Genomic DNA, 13,958 nt, shown 5'->3' with positions numbered 1-13,958 from the left:
CTTTAATATGAAAATTCCTATGATCCATTTAAATCTTCCAAAGTAAAAAACTTTTCAGGAATATGTTTCAGGAATAAGGGGTATCACAAAATGGACTCACTAAAAAAAAAAAAAGCTTATGACTAAGAGAGCTGAAATCTCTGGATTTCCAAAAACAAGTTTCTTCATTATATATCTCCTACCTACATTTATTTCAGAATTACAGTAATTCTGGCTAGAAGATAGAAACCACAGTTATATGTTTAAATGAAAAACCTCCAAATTCCTTACTTTACTTAGGATACAAAGAACCATTACTGTAATCATGTTCTTGGAGTGTGTGTCTAGAGTCTATAGGCCAAATGAAATATTCCCATAAATACAGAATCTTACTGAGAGTGCAGGATAGGGTCCTTCTTACACAAGCACATGTGGTACACTAGCAAGCTTATCAGTACTGAACAGATTTCAGAGTAAAAAAAATGCACTTTCAATATGTCATTTTGTACTAAGAAGCTTTTGGTAGAAATAAGAGAGAAGGTCTTATTTTCCCTATGTATTCGGTTTAAGCAATATTTTCCTATTTCTTTTTATCTAACAAAAAATCATTTTTCAAATCTCTAACATTATATTACATATTGCTGCCTAGGAAAGTGAAAGCCAAATCTTTTTTCCCATATCTACAAACACTGGGGTAATTACTGTAAGATCTTTTAGAGCAGAGTTCTTAACCTCTGGCTACAGTTGTCTAGTGCACCTATGGATTGGAACTTTTGAGACTGTATATACGCTTCATATGCATTTTTTACATGGAGAGGATTTAAGGTTACCATGAGCTCCTCAAAGAAGTTTGGGCCAAAAAAGGTTATGAACCATTGTGTTCATATATTTTTCTAAAAGCATCTGCACCCCTGCCCCCAAATTAGTATGAAATATGAGCATGAAATATGAGTAAAAGGATAAAAAAATCCCTCCTGAATAAAACAAGCATAATCTATAAAACAGAGTATTTTTTAAGAGGCTTTTATTGACCATTTCTTATAAAAGCAAATGAATATAAGTCGCATCGCATACTTCCATTACTCATTCAAGCTATAGCATATGCATTGCATTTACAGCACTACTTTTCTGCTAGTACCAATTAAATGACTATTCTGTAACAGTTCTCTTTTCCTCTTCTAATAAGGAATTTCTGTTTATCGTCATAACATTTGGATTAAACTAACTCTAATTAGATCCTTATATCTTACCACATCTTTTCTAGACATTACCAACACCTTCTAAAATGACACTGCTTCTACTATGGCAAGTTTAGGCTATTTAGAAATTAATTCCAGCCTAATTTGCTTTGTGGATAAGCATTTTAATTACAAAGTAAATCCTTAATCACAGCTTGTTGGTGAAAATGAGAAACCAGTTATTGCCCATTCTTGGATTCTAAGCAGAACAACTTTAAAAATACTCATGAGGACTTAAAACAAAAGGATCCCTGTCAACTATAGTCAGTGTGGGTGTCTTTTTATCCATGCAACATGTTATTTGTTTGTGGGAACAGATGGTCAGATTGTTTGCATCATCCTCATCATGGAAGAAATCTAAAATACACAGCAAATCTTGGTCTGGCATCTGGGTGAAGTTTTGTCACCCTCACATTGTAGTTTTCCCCTGCTTCACACATGGACAGCAGGATTCCCTGTTTTGTAGCTGCCCAAACTAATAGTGTACGTCTTTTCTGCCAACTGTGCTCTTTGCACATTGCACAGCAATTGCCAGAACTCATCAGTATACTTAGTCAAATTCTGCCCTGGAATGTGTGCCCATGGCAGATAGTAAAATCTGGAATCGAAGTGTTCTGATATGGTTGCTTTTATTGAATGTGCAAGAATGAGTACTGAATTTGCCCTCCACACACCTGGCTGATTCCGTCTTTGGCCTGGCAGCATCTCGCTCTGGGCCCACTGTAATACACTTTCAAACTGCTTGGCCCCCTTGTAGCAGCACACTGAAGAGACCTGTGCAGGTGTGAAACATCTGCTTCCATCTTCAAGTGAGGAGATAAGTGATGCAGAAAGCCATTAACCTTCCACATTTTATCAGTGGTACTAAATAATTGCTGGAAAAGGAGGAATCCAAAGAACCTAATTTGGGAATAAGGTTGTGAATTAGACAGGTGTTGGTTCAGTTGGCTTTTTTTTTTTGGATGGATATAAAAAGGAAAAGACTTGAAAATGCTTTCATTCGTTGAAATGTTTGATGTGGGTGATGATATCACTTGTTTAAATTTCTAACTCTTAAAACACCAAATACATTGTGGGTTCTGTCTCAAAAACAATTCTTTTATTAGACACCAACAATATCTGAGTAATTAGATGTTAGGTGAGTTAACAAAAACTAAGTCTGAGTATTTTGATTATATGCATAAGTGACACTATCATTTTCATCTTAATGAATGAACATTTGCAATAAAATGGTAAATAACAGTTTTAAGAAGCGTATAATTTATGATTAGTCTCTCTGGTACTTGAGATTGTATTTTTGACTCAGCCTGTGTTTAATTTTGTTGTTACTGAATATTTAGTGTTCTTACAAAAATTTTAACTATAACATTTTGACCATATCTGACATTTTATTATATCTTTGTGGATTGTCAAATGACATGGAGGAAGCTGGCAAACATTATACCGATGTGTATAAAATGGAAACTAAGGAAGTGCCTAAAATGTCACAAAATTTGAAACATGTAATATTTTATATTAGAAATGCTCATGCAATCTATAAAAAATCCAGAGGAGAGAGAATCAGAGTAGGTGAGAGTTCTGGAAACCATCTCATAAGGCATAGTTAAGGAACTTAAAGTCTTTAGCTAAAGTACTGAAGACCAACTACTGATACAGCAGTTTATTTCAGATTCTTTGAAGGTCTGTTGTATAGAACAGAATATTATTTTAATATGTTAATTAATTTAATAATATAATATCTGGTATATTATTTTATATTAGCAGAAGGCAGAAGAAAGATCCATCAATGGGATTTATAAAACGGACAAATGAAATCCTGGACATTCTAACAACTACATTTGTCTCACAGCGAAACATATGGCTTTGTGAGGCAGTGAAACCTCTGTTGCTGGAGGTAGATAGATAGATGCTGGAGACTGCATTAAGGGAGGTAAGAAGGGGTCCTTGCATTGGATCGGAGGTTAGAAGTCTTCTACTCAGCCTTAATGTGCCAGAAAGTCCTAAAGAGATTTTTATATTTAGGGAGTTTTCTTTTTTAATTTTAAGATACATCATCACAAGTAAAGAAATGAATTAATCAACAAAAAATACAGATCCATCTAAGGTAGCTTTTGTACTGCACAGAATGACAGATCCTGTCCTCCCTCAATGTCATGTTTAGTTTCAGGTACTTTTGTACTGGGATTAGTTCATCTAGAAAATACATTTAATGTACAGTTTATATTAAAGACTGTGGTGAGTTACTGGTGCTGGGTACTAAATACAGAACTCTAATCCTTACATCACTAGTTCTCTGGGTGACTCTGGATAAGTTGCTTTTCTATAACAGTTTCCTCATCCATAAAATGAGAAATACTTTTGTCATGGGTATTTCTGGGAGGATTAGATAAAGACTCCATTCAAGAAAAATGTAATATAAACACAGTGTTCCACCAGCCTGATTGGGATAAATTAGCTTTAAAAAATGTATATTAACTCTTTCAAATCTGCACAGCATTGACATAAATGAAGCATGCAGGAGCTGTTATTTACTTAAAAGTGTTTCAGGAATCAGGAAAGCAGAATGCAACTTCTTACAAATCAATCATCTATGTTCTTTAGCAGAAAAAAAAGCCCCCAAACAGTTCGATTTAATTGAATTATGCAGGTATATTTAAATCATGAAAACTATAAAGTATATAGTATTTTATCAGAAAAATAAAAAATAAAAATAAAAACCATCCTATCCACATTGGTTAGAATCTCTTAAGTTTTTAGTTTGTAAAATAGGTGGAAACTGAGGAAGTTTTTCAGTTAAGAGTCTGGTCTTCTAGCTAGCTGATCAGCTAGCTTCTCCTAGCTGATCAGATCTCTTTACTTCTCCACCTTTAACAAGGCATCTCTGTTTTGTATTATACATAGGAATGGTTACTGATTGTGTATACAGATGGCGACCTGATCTAAAGAAGGTGGTCCAGTCCACAGTTGGCTGGTGATTTGGGTGGTGATATCATAGGCTCTGCCCAATAGGAATAATGGTTGCTATCTAAGTCTGTCAGACCATTCTCTCTGGAATTTAGACTGGGAAATGAGTAGATAGGAGTGAGAGCAGTCCAGAGTAGATATGCAGAGAGAAATGCAGCAACATGAGAAATGAAGCCATGTTGACGATGAGGGAGAGGCAGAGAGAGCAATTAGCTCCTAGGGCTGACTCCGTCCCTTGAGTGGTTTTCCAGTTATCCATAGGTTTTCTTACCCTGGAGCCCTTGCCACTGAAGGCTCCATCCCTTGCCAAATTACATCCCTGTCCCTTGCTAAATCCGCATGGTTAGCACTTTCCTTCATCATGTCAAATTATAAAGAACATCAAATTCATCTTTTTTCTAGACCAAGTTTTCAGAAATTTCACATGCTGTGTTGGTTCATTTCTCATTTCTTTTGTTCATCACCACATCAGGTATCATTTTGAAAGAATATTTTTTATTAAGTTTAATAATGGTAAGTAATTGTTTACATTATAAGGAATTTTTCTTTCTCCTTTTTTTTTTTTCTTTTTGGATGAAGCAGAAAAATATGCTTAAGTAGTTTTTTGATAAAAAGTTTCATTCATTTTGTTATTGTTATTTCTATATTCCCACTTTGTCTTTTGGCTGATGAGTAGAATCGACACTTACAGAAAGTGGACTATACTACTAAAATTAGCCATAGTAGCTCCTGTGCATGACAATGGAACTGACTGATCTTATACAGGGAAGCCTTTACTGATTTTTAAAAATTAAATTTCTGTACATAGTCTAGTTATTCTCCTATTTCATACAAGGCAAATGAAATTTGTATAAGTTAACTGTGATTATCAAGAACTAAAGAGTGGTTTCTTATTTAAACAAGCTAGGATTTTTCCTTCTTTTTCCCTGCTATATTTTAAAAATTAATTATACTTTATTTTTTAGAGTATTTTGAATTCTAGAGCGGTTTTTAACTTTCCAGATTTTTGTCCAAACTAAGTTGGCTGAGATGCAGCGCGGGTCATTTTGGATGGTGATGGGGGACTGGCAAGGCCTGGGGCACCTCTGCAGACCTGGAAATATATTAGACTTGGAACCTAGAGCTCTTGGCTTGGAACCTAGAGCTATTTGGCACAGTTGGCCCAGAGAGGATACTACACTTGCAGTCTGTTTGCAACACGAATATGGGATGGAGGGCATGAGTGGAAGAAAGGGAAGAGTAAGAATCTTGAATTGCAAGATTCAGAATTCTGTCAAGGTGTGACAGAACAGTGACAACTGTTCATACATGACTACATACATGAATAACATCAAGTACCTACCATGTGGTTGGTTACAGATCACAAAATGGTCATATGACAAGATTTTAGTTTTTATTTCAGTAATTTAAAAAGAGAATATTCAAACATTTAAAAAAGTTGGTATTTAAAAATTGGGAGCTTTCAAGTTAAAATTTGTATTTGCAGTTGCTCATGATGTCTGGCAGCACTCGCCTCTCATCCACATGGCAGTGATTGCTTGGAGCTGAGTGGCCTCTGGCCTGTTTAAACAGAGCATGCATTATCCTCATTTACACTATCTGACTTCTATCAACATTGGAATTTATCAACCTCAGTGCTAAATGTTTTACATATATTAACTAATTTAATTTGTATTTACAACCTACAAGATTGATGACAGTATTATCCTTATTTTATACATGAGCAAACTGAGACTCAGAGATATCAACTATCTTGACTAAGGTCACTCAAAGCTATTAAGTGGTAGAGATATAATTTGAATTCAAGTGTGTCAAACTCTAAAACCAGTGCTCTTGCTAGTACTATATACTGTCAATGTACTGAATTTATGTTATTGATTGGAGCAAAACTCAATTTCTTATTTCTCTTTTGTTATTAAGTACAGAGTATTTTAAAGCCATATAGATTAGTTTTCTGATGCTGTAGCAAACAAGCTTAAAGGCTTAGAACAACACTGGTTTATTGTTTTCTAGCTTGTAGAGGCTGCCTGTGTTCCTTGGACTGTGTCCCTTCCTGTCTTCAGATTGCATCATCCCATCTTCTTCTGTCTTTGACCTTCCCGTGTTTTTCCTACAAGAACTCCTTAATTATATTGAGATCTTCTGGATAATCTTCCCATCTCACAATCCTTAACTTAATAACATCAGTGTTTCCCCCCGCTCATAGTTTTTAGGGATTAGGGTATGAATGTCTTTGAAGAGCCATTAGTCAATCTACCATACCATACTAGCTATGGGCACCTAACTTTGATCCATTTCCACACTAAGTCACCTTCCAATATCATCAACTATTAGGGAAGTCATTTACATATCCTCTACTGGTACCAAAACATTTTTTAAAGAAGGACTTAATGTGCTATAGTGAAGTGGAAGCCTAAGAAAGATAATTATAATCAAAAGAGGACTTTAGAAAGTTATCTCTATTTGAATCCAAAATATATTACGTTCTTCATTTCCATGGCAGATAAAAATTAAACCACGCTCTGCAGAAGATAAGAGTTCTATAATCAGAAATCAACATCTGCAGATATTGTGACATTGCACCTGCATGTTTTGAAGTGAAGAATATAAAAATACCAAGCACATATAAAAGGCTATCTTTAAACACTAATAATTTTGCTTTTTCAAAACAAAATATCTTAAATATAATGGTTATTCTTATTAAAGCCTTTGAAGACATGCTAACTCTGCAGATTTAAATGAAACTAATTTTTTTCCTGTCGACTCAAAAAGCTTCTCTGTTAAATGAAGCTTCCACAAGAGTTTTTACTACCAACTATGAAAAATTAAGCTTACAAATACACTTCAAAAAAAGTATAACAAAGATAATAATAAACTTGTCATCCCAAAGATGTGATCCTTGGTTTCCTACCATTAAGACTGTATTTTTATGTGAGAAGAAATGTTGATTTGAAACCATCACTGCTATAAAATAACTCATAGTAAAACAGAATGGTAGCAGAACGTACAGGTGTGTATGTCCAATGGTTACTTACAAAATATTGGACATGGTCTTAAAAAAGGAATTGGGCCTGCTATGGAATCACTGATATAGGAATGAGTTATGGTAGCCTTAGGAGTAGATAAGATTTCTAGTGAAGAAAGTTTAAAGGAAGAAGAGCAGAAGCCTGATCACTGAAACTTTAAACATGTACAAGCCACATGAATTTTATTATTTCATAAAACTTATTTGAAATTACATTGTTCATTATATGCCTATGTTAATACAGACTTGGCCCATATTGTTTGCTACTATATCTCTAGTCCATAGACTGATGCCTGGCACACAGTACGTACTAAAAAAAAATTATTGAGTAAGTGACTGAATGAAGAAGTAATGCTTTTATAAACATTCAGATCCTTAAGTATCTCAAGTATGGTTTACCCCAGGTGATCTACCTAGTCAAGGTAACACATTTAGAGAGACATGCATTTTACTTCATAGATTTTTTCCTATAGATTTGGATTCTGACCTTGTATTTTGGTGTGTGACTCTTCAGATGTGACAGGAATCATCTTGGTTTGGAGAGGTTTGTTTTCACTTTTGTTTTCTCCCTTTAAGAAACAAAATAAAGATCGTACATGACAGATTTAAATTAAAAAAAAAATCTAAATGTAAAATATAACAGAGTTTTTCATTCAGTGATCAAGCCAATCATCAAAAGTTTATCATTTGTTTATGGTATACTACAAATGATAATTCTTGTACTTAAAAGAATATTCTTGGCTCTACTATTGAATCATCAACCCTAACCTTCATGGCTTGCTGGCCTCAGGCACTCTCTTTTTGTCCGTGTGGTTGCTGCATCTCCCTGGCACATGTTCCACCCAATTTCACTCCTCACTCCCCACAGCTCCAGTGTTGGCTCTGGTCTATGTCTTTAGTAGTAGAACTTAAAGTGAGGGAGAGAAGAAAGTAGTCTAGTTTCTTAATTCAGAGCTCTCTCTTCTCATTGTGATTTCATTTGTTTCTGTCTCATTTGAGCGTCTAAGTTTTCCTTTGAAATGTATGTATGTCTCACTGGATGTGGCCAGTGTTTGTCGAGGATGTTCCTACGGGGATGGAGATATAAGGAAAGATTATGGAAATGTTGGCTCCCAAGCTGTTCACAGTTTAGAAGGGGAAACAAACACTAAAAAATGTAAATGTAAGGAAATGTTATAGGAGATGAGACAATGTAGAGGATAGAACAGGACAGAAGGGTGGAATGGTCAATTCTATAGGAGGAGAAGGAAAGGGAGGAGAGTATTACAAATCAAGATGATTTTGTTTTTGAGTGAACAGGATATGGAAAATATTCCAGGCAGAGGATGCCTCTTTAACAATAGTCCAAGGTGTGATTGTGTACTTGGGGGAGACTAAAGTAGAAGTGGTTGAATGGGAAATAGTGTGAGAAAATAAGGCTAGCTAAATAGGCAGGGACAAAGGCCTTGAGAATGTCACAAGTGTTGGTGTGGAGTTTGACATTATTTATAGGCACTATATGTCAGGAACATTTTAAACTGGAAAATAAATTAATCAGATGATTTAATTTAAGCCTGACAGTAACCATATGCGTTAGGCAAGACAGCTATTATTGTTTTTATGTTCTTGAGTAGGAAATTGATTAACTAGCTAGAAAGATATAGATCCCTGGATATATTATGAAGTAGTGGTAAAGCCCTCTGAGTTCAATAAAGTACTTTTACATCATATTATGATGTTATTCATAAACATTTCATCATAGTCTTTTCATGTATACAAATGTTGATTTATGTGAATGGTGTCTTATTCTGTAGTATGAGAGTCTGGAATGGTCTTAGTTTGCAGATCTTGATTTATTGGTTATTGACCAATGGAAGTCACCTATGATATTTTGGTTTAAGAACAAACTCTTTAAATGAAACTTTAAAAGAACAATGTAAATCGATTTATTCATTCATGAATATCTTCCTATAGGCCTCAAAACATCTATTTGTATTTCAGAAACTTGTTGTTTAAATGTCATTTTAAAAGGTTATATTCTATCGATTAAAATGATTTTTAACTTTCTGTCATCTTTAATATTTAGCATATTTGAAACTAGAGAATAACTCTATTTCCTCAAGCAATGTATTATTATATCTAAACAATAGATGTAAATAATTTCCCAAAATATGCCTTTTAAGATATAATGTGATGATTATAGACTTCATGTTAACATCCATAAATTGGTACCATCAGAATATCATGGGATATACACAAGAGTTGTTCTACCTGTGTCTAGTCTAAGTACTTCTCCAGTATTACTGCCATGGGATGTACACCACAGTTGTTCTACCTGTGTTTAGTCTAAATACTTCTCCAGTATTACTATTTCTGTATTTTCTAAGGATTTATTTATTTATTTTTATTGTGTTATATTAGTCACCATACAGTGTACATCATTATTTTTGATGTAGTGTTCCATGATTCATTGCTCGTGCATGGATCCAGTGCTCCACACAATCTGTGGCCTCCTTAATACCCACCACCAGGCTTACCCAACCCCCCCCCCCTTCTAAAATCCTCCATTTGTTTCCCGGAGTCCTTAGTCTTTCATGGTTCTTTTCCCATTCTGATTTCTTCCCCTTCATTTTTTCCCTTTTCTAATATCCTCCATGCTATTCCTTATGTTCCACAAATAAGTGAAACCATATGATAATTGACTTTCTCTGTTTGACTCATTTCACTTAGCATAATCTCCTTCAATCCCAATCATGCTGAGGCAAGAGTTGGGTATTTATCCTTTCTTTCTTTTTTTTTTTTAAAGATTTTATTTATTTATTTGACAGAGAGAGATCACAAGTAGGCAGAGAGGCAGGCAGAGAGAGAGAGGAGGAAGCAGGCTCCCTGCTGAGCAGAGAGCCCGATGCTGGACTTGATCCCAGGACCCTGAGATCATGACCTGAGCCGAAGGCAGCAGCTTAACCCACTGAGCCACCCAGGCGCCCCTATTCATCCTTTCTGATGGCTAATATTCCATTGTGTATATAGACCATATCTTTATACATTTGTGTATTGAAGGGCATCTTATCTCTTTCCACATTTTGGCTATTGTGGACATGCTGATATGAACATTGGGGTGCATATGGCCCTTCTTTTCACTACATCTATATTTTTGGGGTAAATACCCAGTAGCGCAATTACTGGATCATAGAGTAGCTCTATTTTTAATGTCTTGAGGAACTTCCACACTGTTTTCCAAAGTGGCTACACCAATTTGCATTCCCACCAAGAGTGTAAGAGGGTTCCCCTTTCTCAACAACTTCTCCAATATATGTTTTTTCTTGCCTTGTCATTTTTTGCTATTCTAACTGTTGTAAGGTGGTATCTCAATGTGGTTTTGATTTGAATCTCCCTGATGGCTAATGATGATGAAGACTTTTTTATGTGTCTGTTATCCATTTGTATGTCTTCTTTGGAGAAGTGTCTGCTCATGTCTTCTGCCCATTTTTTGACTTGATTATCTGTTTTTTGGGTGTTGAGTTTGAGAAGTTCTTTATAGATCTTGGATATCAGCCCTTTGTTTGTAGTGTCATTTGCAAAATATCTCCTCCCATTCTGTGGGTTGCCTTTTTGTTTGGTTGACAGTTTCCTTTGCTGTGAAGAAGTTTTTTTTTATCTTGATGAAGTCCCAAAAGTTCATTTTCGCTTTCGTTTTCCTTGGAAACCTTTGGAGTCTGGAGACCTGTCTTGAAAGAAGTTTCTGTGGCTGATGTTGAAGAGGTTACTGCCCATGTTCTCTTCTAGGATTTTGATGGATTCCTGTCTCACACTGAGGTCTTTCATCCATTTAGAGTTTATCTTTGTGTATGGTGTAAGAGAATAGTCCAATTTCATTCTTCTGTATATAGCTATATGCAATTTTCTCCACACCATTTATAGAAGAGACTGTCTTTTTTCCAGTGGATATTTTTTCCTGCTTTGCCAAAGATTGGTTGACCAGAGTTGAAATTCCATATATGGGCTCTCTATTCTGTTCAGTTGGTGTATGTGTCTGTTTTTGTGCCAGAACCGTGCTGTCTTGGTGATCACAGCTTTGTAATATAGCTTGAAATCAGGCAATATGGTGCCCCCAGTCTTTTTTTTTTTTTTCTTCAACATTTCCTTGGTGGTTCAGGGTCCACAATGTGGTGAAACTGGAACTCAATCACAAGAAAAAGTTTGAAAGAAATTCAAACACTTGGAATCTAAAGACCATCTTACTGTTTCTGAAGGAAAGAACTGTGTAAGGAGTATCTGTTCTTTTTGCCTTCTCTCTAACATTCCTTTATCCAGCGAGTTGAGTATTTAGAAAGTTGATTCAACTATAATTCATTTGTTCTGAAGAAGTATAGCGTAGAGATTTAGCTTTCAGGTGCAACAGTCAGATAGAACAGGGCTCCAGTCCAAGCTCTGCCAGTTGTTAGTTGTGTGTAAGCAACAAATTATAACAGGACTCATGGTTACTCTGAAGATTTAATACAATAGTACTTGGAACAGGATAGCAACTTTCCTGGCACATAGTAATTTTTGTTAGCTATATGTTCTCTGAGAGAATAATATATTAGTTATTTTTATGTGTTCTGTTGGAAAGTAATTACGACAGGCAGGGATTAAATATCATTGAAGTGACTTTTCCAGCAAGAAACACAAGACTAGCTGAAGGAAAATACCCAGTTCAACATCTGTGATATTCCATGAGTTTTTAAACATATAAATAGTTTTCAAAATATGGGAATATTTATATTAGTACAAGAATTAGAAAAAATTCAAGGGTACTCTCATGAAGCAATGCTAAGCACATTGTCCATATCTGCTCTCCAGTGCAAACACAGTCAATTGTTAATCAGAAATCAAAGGCAGATTTTCCAGGGCAAATGCTAAGTAATCTTGGTGTTTTCTATACTCTAGGCTCATTTAAACCTGAGTCATTAGACCATGCTATTTTAGTCCCTGAGGTATACTCCTGCTTGTACTTGACATCCTTCATCCAAGTCTTTTAGATGGGAAAATAATTATTGCTCTAAAAATCTTACATAGCACTTTTAGGTAAATCTAGTCAGTAATTTATGAAAATTATTCAATAGATAGTTATAAGTGACTATTGATCATATAATTATCACTTTAGACATATTTATCATATAAACACAAACTATAATAATAATAATATTAATAGCCATTTGGGAAGCCTCTACTATGCACTTTATTTTTTTCCCTTTTAAAAAATATTTTATTTTTAAGTAATCTTCACTCATTATGCAGCTTGAACCCACAACCCTGTGATCAAGAGTCACATGCTCCACTGAATGAGCCAGCCAGGTGCCCCTTCCAGTACTTTATCATCACCCTATTGGTGAAGTGTTTAAGAGTCAATTTTAGACATGATAATTGATCCCTAAATGCTTCAGTATGTGTCTCTAGAAAAGAGAGACCTTTTCCTATATAATACAATGCTATTACCATATGATGCTATACTATTATCATATGAACACTAGTCACTCGCATTCCACTAGAGAGAACTCACAAATAGGGCCACACTTACTTGAAAGGGAGGCTGCTAATTTCTAGTATGCAGTTTAGATATATTGTCTCTAGTTTATAAAACAGGCTATGAAGCAGGTATTATCATCATTTTACAGATGAATAGACCTAGAACTTATGAAAAAAACTTATCAAGAGCCAGGTTCCTCCACTTTGGTAGTACTGAAATTCTGAACTGGATAATTCTATATTGTGAAAGTCTGCCCTGTATGTTCTAGGATGTCTAGCAGCATTTCTGGTCTTTACTGACTAGATGCAAGTAACATCTCTACTCCTGAGCTGTGATGATCAAAAGTGACTCCATACGTGACCAATTGTCCTGAATGGCAAAACTATTTCCTTTTCAGGAACTCCTAGTCTAAAGCAATAATTGTTAAATTGTAATTTACCACATCCTGGATATTTAACATTCTTTGTTGAAGCAAATTCATATAGCCCACTAGATATTTGAGAAATTATTTCTTTTTGAATTATTCAGAAGTGTAAATCAGCAATGAGAAGTTTTACTTGGCTTTTCCAACTCCTAATGTAATCTTCTAAAAATTTATCAACCTGTTTTAAAGCAAATACATATAAAATACATAAAAATACATAAATACATAAAAATTAAAGCAAATATATATAGTATATATAAAACAGTGTGGATAAACTTCCAAAGACAAACAGCATGACCCAAATGGTAGCAGGTGAAATAGCCATCTTACATACCACAGCATATATTAAAACACTGGACAAAAATCAATCACTAGACAAAAAATGATGATAATCAAGACTGATTTAGGAATGTAAGTAGCATACCTGTCTTGTGGATTGCTGAAGCTGATTGCTTGGATCAGGACCTTGTTTATTCTCATCGTTCCCTTCTCTAGGCTTCACCTTGTTTGATTTTATTGTTAACGATTTAAACATTTTCTCTGAGGTGGTTCTGAAAACTTCTGTTTTTATGACTCTGTCTCAGGGTAGAGCAACGTACTTTGTTTTTCTTTTCATTAGTAGACAAGCCAATTAGTTGTTTAATCGGGATTTTGTTCTCGTTAATTCCTAGAGGCAACTCTGTAGCTAGTCAGGGCTTTGGCTTAAAAGCAGCAAATTACTTCTGCTTGGGTGATTTGAATTCTGTTTATGAACTTTAAAGAGAAAAAATGCTCATGAGAATAGTTTACAAGTGGAGGATTAAACGAAACTTCATTGTTGATTTGAAGTTGTTTAAATGT

General features: G+C 34.9%; 1 protein-coding gene across 1 annotated transcript in view; it reads right to left on the bottom strand.

Moving 5' to 3' along the window:
• The window catches only part of CNGB3 (cyclic nucleotide gated channel subunit beta 3), a 155,365-nt gene extending 141,712 nt beyond the window's left edge, over window positions 1-13,653 (bottom strand). The window contains exons 1-2 of the mRNA XM_004766970.3: window positions 13,543-13,653; window positions 7,694-7,775 (exon numbers count right to left, since the gene is read on the bottom strand). Of these exons, the coding sequence (XP_004767027.1) occupies window positions 7,694-7,775; window positions 13,543-13,653 (193 nt within the window). The remainder of the gene's footprint in view (window positions 1-7,693; window positions 7,776-13,542) is intronic.
• Window positions 13,654-13,958: the final 305 nt, after the last annotated feature.

The sequence above is a fragment of the Mustela putorius genome, unplaced genomic scaffold (assembly GCF_011764305.1).
Source record: "Mustela putorius furo isolate JIRA1106 unplaced genomic scaffold, ASM1176430v1.1 tig00003846_pilon_pilon_pilon, whole genome shotgun sequence".
Classification (NCBI taxonomy): Eukaryota; Metazoa; Chordata; class Mammalia; order Carnivora; family Mustelidae; genus Mustela; species Mustela putorius.
Note: the sequence above shows the minus strand (reverse complement) of the source record. Positions and strands in the feature narration are given on the sequence as shown.